At 40.1% G+C, this 15,881-nt stretch overlaps 1 protein-coding gene across 1 annotated transcript in view; it reads left to right on the top strand.

Annotated features, from left to right (window-relative positions):
* The window catches only part of DCLK1 (doublecortin like kinase 1), a gene marked incomplete at its 3' end in the record, with an annotated part of 486,231 nt that overhangs the window by 230,981 nt on the left and 239,369 nt on the right, over window positions 1-15,881 (top strand). Inside the window, exon 4 of the mRNA XM_079779242.1 lies at window positions 12,453-12,552. Within this exon, the coding sequence (XP_079635368.1) occupies window positions 12,453-12,552 (100 nt within the window). The remainder of the gene's footprint in view (window positions 1-12,452; window positions 12,553-15,881) is intronic.

Raw genomic sequence — 15,881 nt, 5'->3', positions numbered from 1 at the left:
GGGATAGGGCCTAAGCCATCAGTAGGACGTCCCCTGAGGGATCCCAGTATGTGAGAGGGGGCAGGTTGGGCTGAGGGACCCCCCACCCCCAGTGCATGAATTTCATGCACCGGGCCCCTAGTCCTATTATAATAAAATGGTAATATGCAAATTGACCCTAACGGCAGAATGACCAGAATGACTGCTGGACCAGTCACTATGAGGTGCACTGACCCCCTCTTGGTCCCTTTCCCCGGATGGCAGGCTCTGATTGCCTGATGGCCACCAGCGGTGGGGGAGGGGCTGGCAAATGGGTAGGAACAGCCGGCCTCTCGGTGCCTTGCCCTGGCCGTCAGGCACCGATCACCCGATGGCTAATGGGAACCGGGGGTGGATGGCGGCAGGCAGGCGGGGCCAGCTGCAGGCAGCTGGGGAAGATGGCCCTGATCACAGGCCAGGCCTAAGGACATTACCCATGCATGAATTTTGTGTGCTGGGCCTCTAGTCTATACTAATAAAATCCTTCTTCCCAAAGTGAGAAGGGTCACCCACAGACTACATTCTCTCCAAATCGACTTAGGAAAGAAGTCTGTTGGTACAGTGCCTAGGAACTACATAGAATGTTTTTTAAAATTGTTGTTTATAGAGGCATACCTCATTTTATTGTGCTTCACAGAGGTTGTGTTTTTTACAAATTGAAGGCAAGACCCTCCACCAGCATAAAGGTTGCAACTCGCTTTGTTGCAGTGGTCTAGAACCAAATCTGCAATATCTCTGAGGTGTGTCTGTGTTAGGTATGCATTTGATTTATATTGATTTTGAAGTAAAAATACATTTGGGCTAATAAAAAATAGCTAAAATTATGAGGACTTATGATCTTCTGACTCCTGGTCTTAACTCATCTAATCTTTAAAACAATTGATATGATACACTGAGGAACAAATTGATTAACATCTAAGTGGTCAAGCTGGCTTAATTAAGAACCTAGGCTTTGGCAACAGGGCTGTGCTCTTGCGAAATTGTGCCAGATAAGATGTCTCTGTTATGTGTAAGAACCATACCCAATAGGAAACACTGTTTCTGCATGTACTAAATTTTAAAAATAGGACATGTTTCAAGATAGCTGACTGGGGCTTCCTGACTTGCCCAATTCAGTGGTGGTGGCAGATAAAGGGCTGCAACTCATCCACCTGCCTTCAAGCTTTGTGACAAAACCACGGAAGCTAATACATAGTACGCTGCTGAATGACTAATTCACAGCAGTATGATAGGATTTCTTTGGAGTATGAGTCTATACACATAGACACTGGAAAAAAATAGGTTAAGTATAAGGGCAGTTATATTTTCAAGGCCTAGCACAGTGGCTGGCAAATAATAGGTGTTCAATAAACATATTGAATGATCACTAAGGGTTCACAGCAAAGGTGAGTCACTTTGTATTGGAGTGGATAGAGAAGATAAGGCTTGAATCTTCAAGTGAGCTTTGAGTTAGAGCAAGAATTTCAATAGGCAAAGGGTTAGGTAGGAGAGGACACCTAATGGGGAAAAAAATCATACCAAAAACCAAACTAGTAGGAAGAACAGTCTTTCTCTGAAAAGAATAAGTCAAGAAGATAAGTTGGAGTTCTCGCTTTTCTGAAACTTGATATCTGTGTCTTTGCAAATTTTGATGGATGCTTCCAACATGTGTGCAGAGATTTAATGAAAGAATAGGTCAACTGTCACTATCCCCTTATAGCAAGAAGCATGTTTGTGTGTGTGTTTTTAATGTTTATATTGATTTTATAGAGAGGGGAAAGGAGAGGGAGAATGAGAATAAGGGAACATTGATGGGCTGCCTCCTGCATGCCCCCTACTATGGATTGAGCCTGAAAGCTGGGCATGTGCCCTGACCTGGAATCAAACCAGCAACCTCTCAGTGCACGGGACAATGCTCAACCAACTGAGCCATACCGGCCAGGGAAGAGCATGTTTTTTCTTTATCCATAAATGGAACTTTTTTTTAAAGCTAGTTATCACATTTAATTCTGAGAATCTGAAATTTAAAAAGGAGTAACACTGCATAGATAAGTTAAAATTGGATCATTATTCAAAACACTGTTTTACATTTCTCTGCATTTTCTAATTTTTTGATATCAGAAAGTATAGTAATGCCTAAAGGAAAATTCTCAAAATATAATAGGCCTAGAACAGTGATTTTCAACCTTTTTCATCTCATGGCACACATAAACTAATTACTAAAATTCTGCAGCACACCAAAAAAATATATATCTTTTGCCAATCTGATACACAAAAATAGGTATAGTTTTTTAAATCCTCACCCGAGGATATGTTTATTAAAAAATATCTTTATTGTTGAGAGTATTACAGATGTTCCCTCCTTTGATCTTCCCCTTCTTTGACCTCCTCCACCCGGATCCCATGCCACCCCAGGCCTTCACCACCCTATTGTCTGTGTCCATGGGTAATGCACATACGCATATAAGTTCTTTGATTAATCTCTTCCTGACCACTTCTCCACATCCCTCTGAGATTCATCAGTCTGTTCCATGTTTCCATGCCTCTGGTTCTATTTTATTCATCAGTTTCTTTTGTTCATTAGATTCCTTGTTCATTTATTTTGATTTTTAGATTCAATTGTTAATAGGTATGTATTCATTGCCATTTTATTGTTCATAAATTTTATCTTTTTTTTCTTTTTCTTCTTGAAACAATACCATTCAACATTTCACGTAATACTGGTTAGATAGTGATGAACTCCATTAGCTTTTTCTTGTCTGTGAAGCTCTTTATCTGACTTAAATTCTAAATGATAGCTTTGCTGGATAGAGTAATCTTGGTTGTTAGGTTCTTGCTATTCATCACTTTGAATATTTCTTGCCACTCCCTTCTGGCCTGCAAAGTTTCTGTTGAGAATTTAGCTGCCAGCTGTGTGGGTGCTCCCTTGTAGGCAACTAACTGCTTTTCTCTTGCTGCTTTTAAGATTTGCTCTTTGTCTTTAACCTTTGGAATTTTAATTACGATGTGTCTTAGTGCAGGCCTCTTTGGGTTCCTCTTGTTGGGGACTCTCTGGGTTTCCTGGACTTTTATGTCTATTTCTTTCACCAGGTAGAAGTTTTTCTGCCATTATTTCTTCAAATAGGTTTTCACGATCTTGCTCTCTTTCTTCTCCTTCCTGCATCCCCATGATGCAAATGCTGGTACACATGAAGTTGTCCCAGAGGCTCCTTACACTATGTTTATATTTTTGGATTCTATTTTATTTTTGCTCTTCTGATTGGGCAAAATTGCCCATATTCCAAATTGGAATATTCCATATTGCTGATTTGATCTTGGCATCCTCTACTCTACTATTGATTCCTTGTAAACTGTTCTTCATTTTAGTTAGTGTATTCTTCATTTCTGACTAGTCCTTTTTCATGTCTTTGATGTTCTCACTAATTTTCTTAAAATTGTCACAAAGTTCCTTGACAGTCTCACTAAGTTCCTTGAAGCTCTCATTAAGATCCTTGAGCAACCTTATAACCATAGTTTTGAACTCTGTAGCTAGTACTTTGTTTGCTTCTATTTCATTTAGTTATTATTATTTTTTTAGATTTCTTCTGTTCTTTCATTTGTGACATGTTTCTTTGTCTCTGCATTTTGGCTGCTTCCCTGTGTTTGTTTCTATGTATTAGGTAGAGCTGCTATGTCACCTGAAATTAGTTGAGTGGCCTTGTGCAGTAAGTGTCCTGTAGAGCCCAGTGACTCAACCTTCCCAGTCATGTGAGCTTGGCACTCTAGCTGCTCCCCTGTGTGGGCTGTGAGCACTGTCCTGTTGTAGTTGAGCCTTGATTGCTGTTGTTGTCAATGGGAGGAATTGACCTCCATGCCAACTGGTTGTGAGGACCAGTTGCCACTACAGTGGAAGAACTGCTGTGCAGAAGACACCCCTATGGAGCAGGACTTGCTTCAGTGGGGCTTTGGTGCTCACTGAGTCCACCACTTGAGTGTGTTGTTCATGGATACAGTAGAGTTGTAATATAGTGTGGTCTGAAGCTGTCCACCAGGTGTGCTGGCTCTAGGGCATCTTGGGAGATGCAAAGTCAGCCACTGCCTGTGCCCTGCCTGGGGCCACCTGGCATGAGCTACAGAGCACTCTACAGATAGATGACTGCAACTTGTGTTGGGCTTAGAGATGCCCAAGAGAGTCCAACCTGTGAATCTTGGCAAGCTGCTGCTAGTGCCAGGCCTGGGGCCACTTATAGAGAGGTAGGAGACACACGAGTCTAGCTGCTACTTGTCTGAGAGATTTTAGGAAGGTCTGAAGCCTGAGCCAGAACAGGCCATTCATATGGAAAAGACACAGCAAACAGCTTGGGTGGAGCTGCACATTGGCGGGATGGGATCTCAGGGAATCACTAGAGTGGGAAGAATTGTGTGGGCCAGGTTGATGGAGACTCAGTCAGCTTTGTAGGGGGGGAAGTCCCAGCCTTTTTGTCTAAGAGAAAGCTGCTCCCAAGTCCTTGTCCTGATGCCAGACCATTTAGTTCCTTCCCATATGTCCCTGGATTCTTTCAAGCTGTTGACACAGTGTGGGAGCCCAGAAGGAGTGAGTCCAAGTAGGTCCATATGCTGGCCATTTAAGAGAAACTTCCTGTGACTCCAGTAGCCTCTGTGTCACTCAGCCACAATCCCCACTGGTTTTTATAGCCCGAAGTTATGGGAACTTCTCTTCCTGGCTCAGGAACAGTGGGTTGACAGGTCTGGTGTGGGGCTGGGACCCCTTACTCCTCACTGGAGGCCTCATTAACTAAGATATCCCTCCTGATTAAAAACACACCACAAGTGGGTGTCAGACCAGCTATTCCACACCTCCACCCCTCCTTCCAATCTCAATGTGCTTCTTTACTTCTCTAGTTTCAGGACTTCCATTCAGCCAGATTTTTGGTGGTTCTGAATGATAGTTTCTCTGTATTTTAGTTGTAATTTTGATGTGGTTGTGGGGGAATCTAAGTACCAGCATTTACCGATGCTGACATCTTAGTTCCCCCCTGAGGATATGTTTTTTTTATTGATTTTAGAGAGGATGGGAGAGAGAGAGAAGGAGAGAAACATTAATGTGAGAGAGAAACATCTATCAGTTGCCTCCAGTATGCACCCCAACCAGGGACTAAACCCACAACCTACCAAGGTATGTGCCTTGACCAGGAATCAAACCCTCAACCTTTGGTGTATAGGACAATGCTCCAATCAACTGAGCAACATGGCCATGGCAAAATAGGTATAATTTTTATACATCCACATGATGACTATTGTTGTGTTGGCTATTGTCATTTTTTTATTTGACAATCTAAGAGAAAAGAAGTCAGTGCCCTGACTAAATAGTCAGGTATTGCATGTTTTTAAAAAATATATTTTATTGATTTTTTTACACAGAGGAAGGGAGAGGGATAGAGAGTTAGAAACATCGATGAGAGAGAAACATCAATCAGCTGCCTCCTGCACACTCCCTACTGGGTATGTGCCCACAACCAAGGTACATGCCCTTGACCAGAATTGAACCTGGGAACCTTGAGTCCACAGGCCGACGCTCTACCCACTGAGCCAAACTGGTCAGGGCTATTTCATGTTTTAAAAATCCTTGCAGCACACCAGTGTGCTGGAGAAAAAGGGTTATAAGTGCTTCTCTTGGATTCTTTTTTGTTATGCTATAGCTACCTTTAGTGTATAGTGAATACACTATTGCTACCTTTAGATCAATGACAGAGTGAGTATACAGTAGATAACTGAAGTGCACAGATTATTCTAAATCCTTCTTTATTGTAAACTTGCATTGAAGGTGCTTCTGCTATCAAATCTTTTACCAAGGCTTCTCACAAGAAGGCATTTTATAAATTTCAATTTCATCTACTGACCATACCCACTTTCTCTAATGGGAGGTTGTGAGCAGAGAAATTGCTAAATGATTCCAGAGCACAGAACACAGAAAACATCACAGTTTCTGATAGTTCAACAAATTCTTTGATTTCAGTCACTGAACATTGAGAGGTAAATGAATACATGTTGCTTGAGACTGAAATGACTTTTCCTTGTCGTTTTGTGCTGGGTGATGACAGTTACTTTTCCTTAGCAATCACCACATTCCTTTTATGTTCTTAGAATCCTGGATTTGGAAGCAACATCAGAATTTTATTATGTTTCATTTCCCACTTTCCAACAGAATTATACCTAAACTGTCCAAGCTGGATGGTTGTCTATTCTGTTCTTTGTTTGAGGATGGTCATTGGTACATGATGGAAAGCAGTTGGCTGACAACCTGCTTATGCATGTTATAGTTTTGATAATACAGGGTGGGGCAAAAGTAGTCGTACAGTTGTTCCTATGGAAAATAATCCTATATAATAAAAGGCTAATATGCAAATCAACTGAACGGTGGAATGACCAGTCGCTATGAGGCGCACTGACCACCAGGGGGCAGACATTCAATACAGGAGCTGCCCCTTGGTGGTCAGTTGACTCCCACAGGGGGGAGCGCCTCTCAGCCAGAAGCCGGGCTCATGGCTAGCATGTGCAGCGATGGTGGTGGGAGCCTCTCTTGCCTCTGCAGCAGCTCTAAGGATGTCTGACTGCCGGCTTAGGCCCACTAAGCTGGCAGTCAGACATCCCCTGAGGGCTCTTGGACTACAAGAGGGCGCAGGCCGGGCTGAGCCCTCCCTCCCCCAAGTGCATGAATTTCGTGCACTGGGCCTCTAGTACAACCTATAACAGTGATGGGCAACCTTTTGAGCTTGGTGTGTCAAACTTTGCCAAAAAACTGAGCATAACTCGGGTAGTGTGTCACTTTGAGGAAAAAACATTATTTCATGATATTTATAGTTTAAATAACATAAATGTATAATTGTTATATATAATTGTATTTAATAAACCAAAAACTAAATATTTAACTTACCTGCTTAGTGACTTCTTTGTTCATCCATCAGTCGGTTTCTTTTGTTGGTCTTGATATTATTTAGCTTGTGTGGGGAGCCATGAACTAAGATAAGTGAGGGGGAGGGGGAATTCTTTAACTAACCTGCCTATTAGTGACTTTTTTGTTGCTGAATTTCATTGGCTAAATCTTCAATTGAAGGTTGGTATTTTGTACACTTCAGGCCCAAGCAAGCGCTACTAACTTCATCTGTCAATCTGCTTCTTTTGTTGGTTTTGATATTATTTAACACTGAGAATAAGGCCTCACAAAAGTATGTAGAGGGAAAAATTGTGAGTAAAGCCATTGCTATATTTTTCAGGGTGCTAAAAGTGTCTGGTAGTCAGTTCCAGGCACTCCAAATTTCCTGTTTGTAGTGGCACTCCTCTTGATTCTCCAAGCGGCACCTTTCCAGATTCTCAAGCTTTGACCTCAAGTCAACAAACACCTGAGCCCAGATACTGTCTTGAAATTCTGCAAGTTGCATCTCCAAATCATCAATTTGCATCCATTGGAAACCATTTAATTCCAAACTACTGTAGACTACTACATCAGGATACTTAATTATTTTCATGGTCTGTTCTAGACTTTTAAATTGACTAAATCTATCACTAAACTGGTCAAGTAACGAGTCTAAAACATGCTGGTACTTCATATGCAAGAGTTCCATTTCATTTTGTACAGCTGCACTGGCCTTCTCAAAATACTTTGTTACTCGAGGAAAATACTTATAAGTTTTAGTTTCTACATCTCGCTTGAAAATTTTAACTTTACTTTCAAAAGCTTTTATGTATCCAAACATAACATCAATACTTTTGCCAAAACCTTGTAACTTTAAGTTCAGTTCATTAATATGAACAGAGAGATCTGTAAAAAACATCAGGGTGTTGACCTACTTATCATCATTAAGCTGAGGAAAGTTTCCCAGATCCTTATCGTCAAGAAATACCTTAATTTCTTCAAAGCACTCCACAAAGCGCTCAAGAACTTTGCCTCGGCTCAGCCATCTTATATTATTGTACATCAGCAGTCCACTGTAGGTGGAATCAACCTCCAGTAAAAGTGCCAAAAATTCTCGCTTGTGAAGGGGGCGAGCAGCTATTAAATTAACTATTTTTGTAACAATTGACACTAAGTCGTTTAAGTCGGTGAATCCCGCCTTGGCACATAAAGCCTCCTGATGGATAATACAATGAAAAGGCATAATCGGATGTCCAATAGCTTCTGTAAACAATTTGACAAATCCGACTTTTTCCCCCACCATATTTGGTGCCCCATCTGTCGTCACTGACACAACTTTAGAGATATCAATGCTTAAGTCACGAAATGTTTGTATAACAACCTTACATATTTCGCTTCCTGATTTACTTGTTGACACTGATACTAACTTTACCAACTCTTCTCTCATTCTGAGACCATCAGAATATCGACCAATAATGGCCAACTGAGCATGTGATGTGACATCAGTAGTTTCATCAAGAGAGATCGAAAAATATTTACACTTCCTTATGTCTCTCTTTAATTGATGTTGTACGTTTGTGTTCAGTCTCATTATTCGGTCTTTTATGATATTTCTACTGAGTGGTAACTCAGATATTCTCTTAATAATTGCATCTTTATTCTGCATATCGTGAAATAGAACTGGTGCACATCTTAGGAGAGTTTCTTTAATAAATTCTCCCTCACTGAGCGCTTTTCCATACTGAGCTATAGAGTGAGCAATGCTCAAACTTGCAGATGTTAAATTTGTAGAGCCTTTCCTAAATTTAAGGATGGAATTAGATTGGCTCGTATAAAGGTGTAGCTGCCTGGAAATGTATTCCTTCCTTTCATCTTCACTTTTTTCCAAGAGCTGGGAATGATTAGTTTCAAAATGTCTATTTATATTTCACGTTCTGCTTACTACCGTTTCAGTACATAGAACGCAAAATGATCTACCATTTTTTTCTATAAAGCCATACATCTCGGTCCATGTCTCTTGAAAGGGTCGGCCACTGCTACTACCACTTCCTTTACTTAACCTTAGTTTTTTATTTTTTTGGTTCTCCATCAGGGGGCAGTGACAGAAGATAGAATTATAGATAGCTTGTTAGGCCTGCAGGCAATTAGGGTTTAACTAGCCTAACTAACCACAAAATGGTGCATATAACTGTCTTTTAGGAAAGGGCAGGGTTAATAAGCAGAAATAGGGGTTAATAAGGATGCACAACAGTAATAGTGGTGAAATGGAGTCTGCACTATGGAGCAAGATGGTGTTCCTTATGTGAATTAAAATGGCTGCCGCTATTTCTAATGGCGGGAAAGGGCACCCATAGCATGCCACAAACCCTCGCCTCTCCCAGCCTCCCGCTCACTTATCTCAGTAATGATGGATTAGAAATCCATGACACCCCAGATAATGGTTGCTGTGGTTAACTGTTATTTGGTTACTGGTAATGGCAGGGCCCCCAGAGATGCGTCCCCCGCTGTGTTCCGCTGCTCCCTGCTCTGCTGGCGGAAGTGAGGGCAAAGATCCCGGCTTAACCGGAAGTCCCAGAACTAGACGCTCTGTGCCGGACTTCTGTTGTTTTGGCCTACAGACCTCTGGCACAGAGTGTCTAATAGGGGAGGATGAAACATTTGCGACTAGAGTCTTGAAGTTAGAGTCTAACTCCAAGACTCTAGTCGCAAATGTTTCATCCTCAGGAGCAGCAAATGTTTCATCTTTGGCATGCGGCCGCCTCAGCGGCCGCGTGACATCAGAAATGGCTGCGCGTGTCTGTGCTGACACGCGTGTCATAGGTTCGCCATCACTGACGTATAATAATAAAAGCATAATATGCTAATTAGACTGACCTTCCAGACGAAGCCGGGGCTGCGAGGGAAGCCTGGGTCCCGGGTGCCAGAGGGAAGCCGGTGCCAGCAGCCAGGGGAAGGAAGGCCTACTCTTGCATGAATTTCGTGTATTGTGCCTCTAGTAATAATAATAATACAAGAATAAACTCTGTTTTGTGTACTCACAACTGAAAATCTACTTTTTTGTTGTTGGTAATCCTCACCTGAGGATATTTTTCCACTGATTTTTAGAGAGAATGGAAAGGACACATCAATTGGTTGCCACCAACATATGCTCCAACTAGGGCTGGGGATCGAGCCAGCAAATGAGGTACATGCCCTTGACATGAATTGAACCTGGGACACTTTAGTCTATTGGCCAACATTCTATCCACTTACCCAAACTGGCTAGGGCTGTAAATCTACTTTTGATCCACCCTGTTATTATTTGTTCACTTGGCAGTAGCATAGAACATGCACACATATATGACCATAATCTGGTTAGCAATCTGATGTTCTAAAATGCAAGTGATGAGAATACATAGAAAGAAAGGATAATTCCCTTTGGAAAACAATATTTTTCATCTATCAGAAATTTGTTATCAAATGTTTGGCACAGAGCCTGGCACATTATAAATGTTTGCATGAGTAAAAACAACAGAAAAAAACAAACAGCTAGAGAAATAATGCTGCCTACGAGGAGAATGGGTAACTGTTCTTTGCTTTGTGTGTTCCCAGAGTTCTTTGCACTTATGGTTGCTGTATGAGAAAAGAGTTCTGGAATCAAATCATTTTGGAAAATACTGGATCTTTCTATCTCCTTTTTGGAGTTGTGATGTACATTAGCACATTAAGCATTTTTAGAAGTCACCTGTCTATATTTAATAAACTCAGTATTTCCCAAGTCTATTTGCACAGAAACTATTAACCACCCACACACTTAAGGAAATATGCTCTTTAGGGTTAATTGTTCATAGTTTTTTGCCTGAGGGAATGACTATGTCTTACTCATTTTCTATGTGCATTCTATATGCTAACTGGTAAGTACAGTGACAATGCAGATTTATGCAGGTAAAATGAAAATGGCCTGTATGAGGTTGGATAAGATGACACCAACACTGACCAAGAAAGCTGGGTAGGGGAGCTGTGTCATGAATGTAAAGATGAACAGGGTCACGGTTGGAATCAGAATGAAAGAGAGCGATAAAACAGACAGTAGGTTTTTAATGCAAAGAACCTGTTTTTAACCTGAGCATAAGATCGGAGCTTCTGACTGCTATTGAAGACCCTCAGTCCATCTTCCTTGATAATTACAATGTCCCTCTAAGTCACCTATGTTGTCAAGCCTTACAGACAGAGTAAGCACTGACAACAAGGTACCGGTAGTACCTCATTCATACTTAATGCTTATTATCAAACTGTTATAGAAATTTCATTCTTAAAACTACAGCCAAGTGGTTATTTGGAAATAAGAGATTAATTGGAAAAACTAGCTGGCACCTACACATATTTTCATTTAGGGACTTTAAGTAATGTTTTGTTCTCCCACCTTACTACTGTAAGTCTTATAGCTCCTGGATGTGTCAGGGTAGTGTCACCAAGGATTGACAAAGAGTGGAACCTGCAGATGAAAATACAAACAAACAAACAGGGAGGACCTAATAGTAAACAGAGGCCAAAGAATCTAACACCCCAGGAAGGTTTGACTGTGGTTCTCAGATATCCAAAGCAAATGCAATTAAAAGGTCTGCTTCCTACAGGTCTGAGTGCATGCCCTTCATTGGACACTTTAGGATTTGCTCCCAGTGGTCACAGGAAATTGAAATGAGATAGAAATCAGCAGTGTTCCCAGTGCCTTGTGTTGGCATCATACACATTGTGAACAAAATAGTGCATCACATATCCAGAGTCAGAGATCAATATACTTGAAATTATTCATTTTGACCACATTTACTTGAAAAATGGCATTTAGCTCTCAAAGTTATTGGAGAATTATAAGTTGAATAACTATCAAAAGGTTGTTTAAAAACTTTTCTTTTACATGACTATAAGAAGTTGATGGCATGAGCATTTTAAAGTTGAGCATAGCTTGAGTAATGGGCATACAGTTATCTTCATCTGCATATCTAAATCTCAATAATAACTATCTTTTTTCTATTATTTTTCTATTGTTATGAAGGGTTACATTTTTGTTTCAACTAGATGTAGAAGGGGTGTAAAGAATATAATTATATTCATATTATGATACAGCTATTTTTCTTCTGTTGTCACCCCCGTGAACATCATGAGCATATTATGGCATCGATTACTAAAAAACATATTTGTTGCTAAAATCATATGCTGACTTTATTGCTATCAAGGAATATTATGTTCAGAAGAAAAAAGGGGCGCTCCTTTTCTACATGTTGCTGCATTCAGTCTGTTATAAAAATAAAGGGGTCTTACCTCTGAGCCTATTGATATATCAAGTAATAAATGTGACAGGTAATAGTTCTATTTTCCTTATCCCGTCTTCCTGCACAACTGCAACATAACATGTTTCTTACCAGTAACAGATGCTGGAGACCTTCCTTTGAAATTCCTCTGGAGAAGCTGCCCTGTTGATTGCATTAGACAGGAAGTGGCTTCATGCAGATGTCGACTTGCTGGTGTATTGTAGTAATTGCTGTTCTGCTGACCCCTTGCTGAGTGCCATGCTTTTCTCTTGTAGGTGATGTGCCTTCAGGACTTTTTTGGTGACGATGACATTTTTATTGCATGTGGACCAGAGAAGTTCCGTTACCAGGATGATTTCTTGCTAGATGAAAGTGGTAAGGAAAAAAAAGTTCAAAACCAGGGGAAATTTGAGGCAGCTTTCCAAAATGAGCTGCACCAGGCCAAGATCATGTCAACTCTAAAGCTAGCAAATCAGTTTCAGATCCTCACCCAGTATGTCTTTTCCATATCTTAAATTTCTTTGATTTTTTTTATATAGAAAACAGATGAAATGATCATTGGAAAGGTTATATAATTTTGAAGGGTAAATGATGAATGGCTAATTTATAACCACTTAATAACTAAAATGATGTTCTAAAAAAATCATGGTGTGGATTTCTACATTTTTAACTGTATATTTTCCTCAAAATTTATATTTGAGATATTTGTAATCATAAAATTATTAAGTACATTTCTAGGCTCATCTTTCAGGTGACTTCCTTTAGTTCCTAACTAGGAAAGTGACTTGGTGTCCCTTTTCTTTTAAATATTTCAGAATTTTATGTCATCACCATATGTGAGGGATAAAAAAAGAGCATTGTGGCTTCCTTCCATTAAAAATGAACTGTAAAAAAGGTACCATTGATAAACAGGGAAAGACACATCTTAGGAAATAAATAGCAAAGGTTGTAACTCAAGAATTATGGTGTTTTTTTTTAATATTATAAATCATCTCAGAACCTTAACAGCATCATGGGAAAAGTTATTAAAGAGGCCTTTTCATGATAATATTACTTCTAATTTAATTAGGGAACTATTACATACTTATTGACAATTCAAATTCTAGCTAGTTGGAAATGATTTTTGAAGTGATTGAATTTTTTGCCTAGATAAATTCAGTTAAACAAATTAGCCTTTAGCAAAGTGGATGGGAAATACTTGAGCACTAACATAATATGATGAGTAATGTAATATTTCTGCTCTAACACTGCTGATATACAGTCACATAGAGTATCTATATTATATGCATATGTACTTATCAGTTACATGCATTTAAACATACTGTAATTATTTCATCATTTAAAAATGATATAGAATGTGTAGAGAGGGATAAGAAGAAGAAAGGTTATCTCTTTATTGTGAAAATTTCAAATGCCCAATAAAAGTATTTATAGATGTATCATTTGAAAGATTGAAGTTATTTTGGTTCAAATTTTTTAGCAGGAAGAGTGGTTTGATACCTCTTTTCTTATAAATACGTTTTCTTTGCTAAATATGTTCTGTCATTATCTCTAATAGGCATGCCCTTTGGGGGCAAAGATTTGCAGGGAGACCTCTCCCCATCCCACTCCTTCTTCAGGCAGCTTTGCCATTGTGTGGAACAAATGAGTGTTAGGGGTCAGGCAGAAGAGCTGACAGCATAGTTTTGAAAAAAAAAAAAACTGTCTTGACTTTCAATTTAAAGAAAATAGCTGCTTCTAATAGAATGGTCTGAGAGACCAGATGCATTCTGAAATGAAAGTTTCATTTGTTGCTTTGATATAGAAAACAACCTGTCAGACTGGAATTGGAATATAGCTCACTTTCACATCAGCAGGGTTGACCTGGGGTTCCCAAGCCCCCAGTATCTTTCTACCCCATGTTAGAATCCTTTCTCATTAAAAAGGATTCACACAGATCTCTATCTCTATTTGTATATCTATGTCTATGTATCATCTATCTATATCTATCTATCTATCTATCTATCTATCTATCTATGTATTTATCTATCTATGTATTTATCTATGTATTTATCTATCTATCGGTACAGCAGTGCACATCACACATGCATCAGGGCAACTTGCCTATAATTTGTGGTTTGGCCCTTTGCAAGCCCACTTCAAACTGTTTGAGAGAGAAAGTGAGAACTTCACATCCTTTCTCCTGATGAATATACCCTATTTCTTGATCTGAAATATATTTGTTGAGTAACTGTGTTCTCCCCCATCCTAAAAGAAACATGTGGATTGGGGAAGGAGAGAGAATCTAAATTAAAATTTTATTTCCTTGGATGAACTTAACCCTGAAACTAAAATCACACGTTGACAATTGCAATTTCCCTGTTTCCTGTACAGGATGTTTTAATGCTAATATATTAAAATTTGAATCTTTTAAAAAGTGCTCTGAGCATAATTTAGCCTAGCTTATATGTACTTGCTAAATGGCATTTGCACATTGAGGCTTCATTTGGCCTGTTCCCAGTAGCTTCCTGTACTGCTGCTGATACTGACATCTTCAGAATTAATACCCAGTGCTGTGCTTGATTTAACAGTGCCAAGAAGTGGCTTTGCTACAAGGCAATACTTTTATTTTATCTTTCAAAATTAACCCAGCTCCCAGTGTGTCCAGGATTAGCAATAATACATCCCCCTAATTACTGCTGGAAAAATTCCTGGAAGTGGCTCTTAAGGTCTTACCAGTGAGGAGTTTACCATTAGAGACTTGTATTTCATGGGCTACACTAGAGCCAGATCAATATTAGAAACTGTAAGGAGCCTCCTTCCTCCCTTAAGTTTTCACATGGAAGAAACACACACAAAAACACCTTCCTGTTTCCAGCTCAAAATATAGCTGTTTTGGCGATATCATCATCAGTGAGTGGAGTCTCAGCCCCTTCAAAAATGGTGGCTACAGTTCTATATGGAAAGACAGATAGGCAAACAGATCCTTCTCTAGCATGGCTTGCTGTCTAATTTAGAATGATGAAACATCATCCAGGAAAATGCCAAATTGGAGACAGGAAGCTTAACATGGTTTTACCTATATATTGATGATAAGTTGACAAATTTTTTATTTGTTGCCATTAAAAATTGGTAAGATTTTGTTGAGAAATGCCTGCCTCACACCTGGGAGGGACAATTAACTCCTTGGTGATGACTCTGTCGCAGGATGTCAACTTTTGTCACCCCAACTCCCAGCCTCAATATTGATGCTCCCAAATTTGCTTGGCCAATTTCTTTACCCACTCATTTCACCCCTACGAAGCCTAACTATCTGTCATCCTCTTTAATTTTGTTTTAACTAGTTTCTTAGTGCTCTTGATTCTGATGTTTCTAGGCATTGCATTAAATATATACTAGAGGCCCAGTGCATGAAATTTGTGCACTGGGGGTGGGGGGTTCCTTCAGCCCAGCCTTTACCCTCTCCAATCTAGGACCCTTCAGGGATGTCCGACTGCCAGTTTAGGCCCAAGGCCTTGGATTTAGGCCCGACCACCCCCAACTGCCCTCCCTTGAAGGCCCGTTGGCCCCCAACCATCTGCCCTCCCCTGCTGGCCTGGTCCCCCCTACTGCCCTCCCCTGCAGGCCTGGTCATCCCCAACTGCCCTCCCCTGCTAGCCATTTTGTGGTGGCCATCTTGTGATGACATGGGGGTGGCCATCTTGTGACAATGTGGGGGTGGCCAT

The sequence above is a fragment of the Cnephaeus nilssonii genome, assembly GCF_951640355.1.
Source record: "Cnephaeus nilssonii genome assembly, chromosome: 8".
NCBI classification, from domain to species: Eukaryota; Metazoa; Chordata; class Mammalia; order Chiroptera; family Vespertilionidae; genus Cnephaeus; species Cnephaeus nilssonii.
Note: the sequence above shows the minus strand (reverse complement) of the source record. Positions and strands in the feature narration are given on the sequence as shown.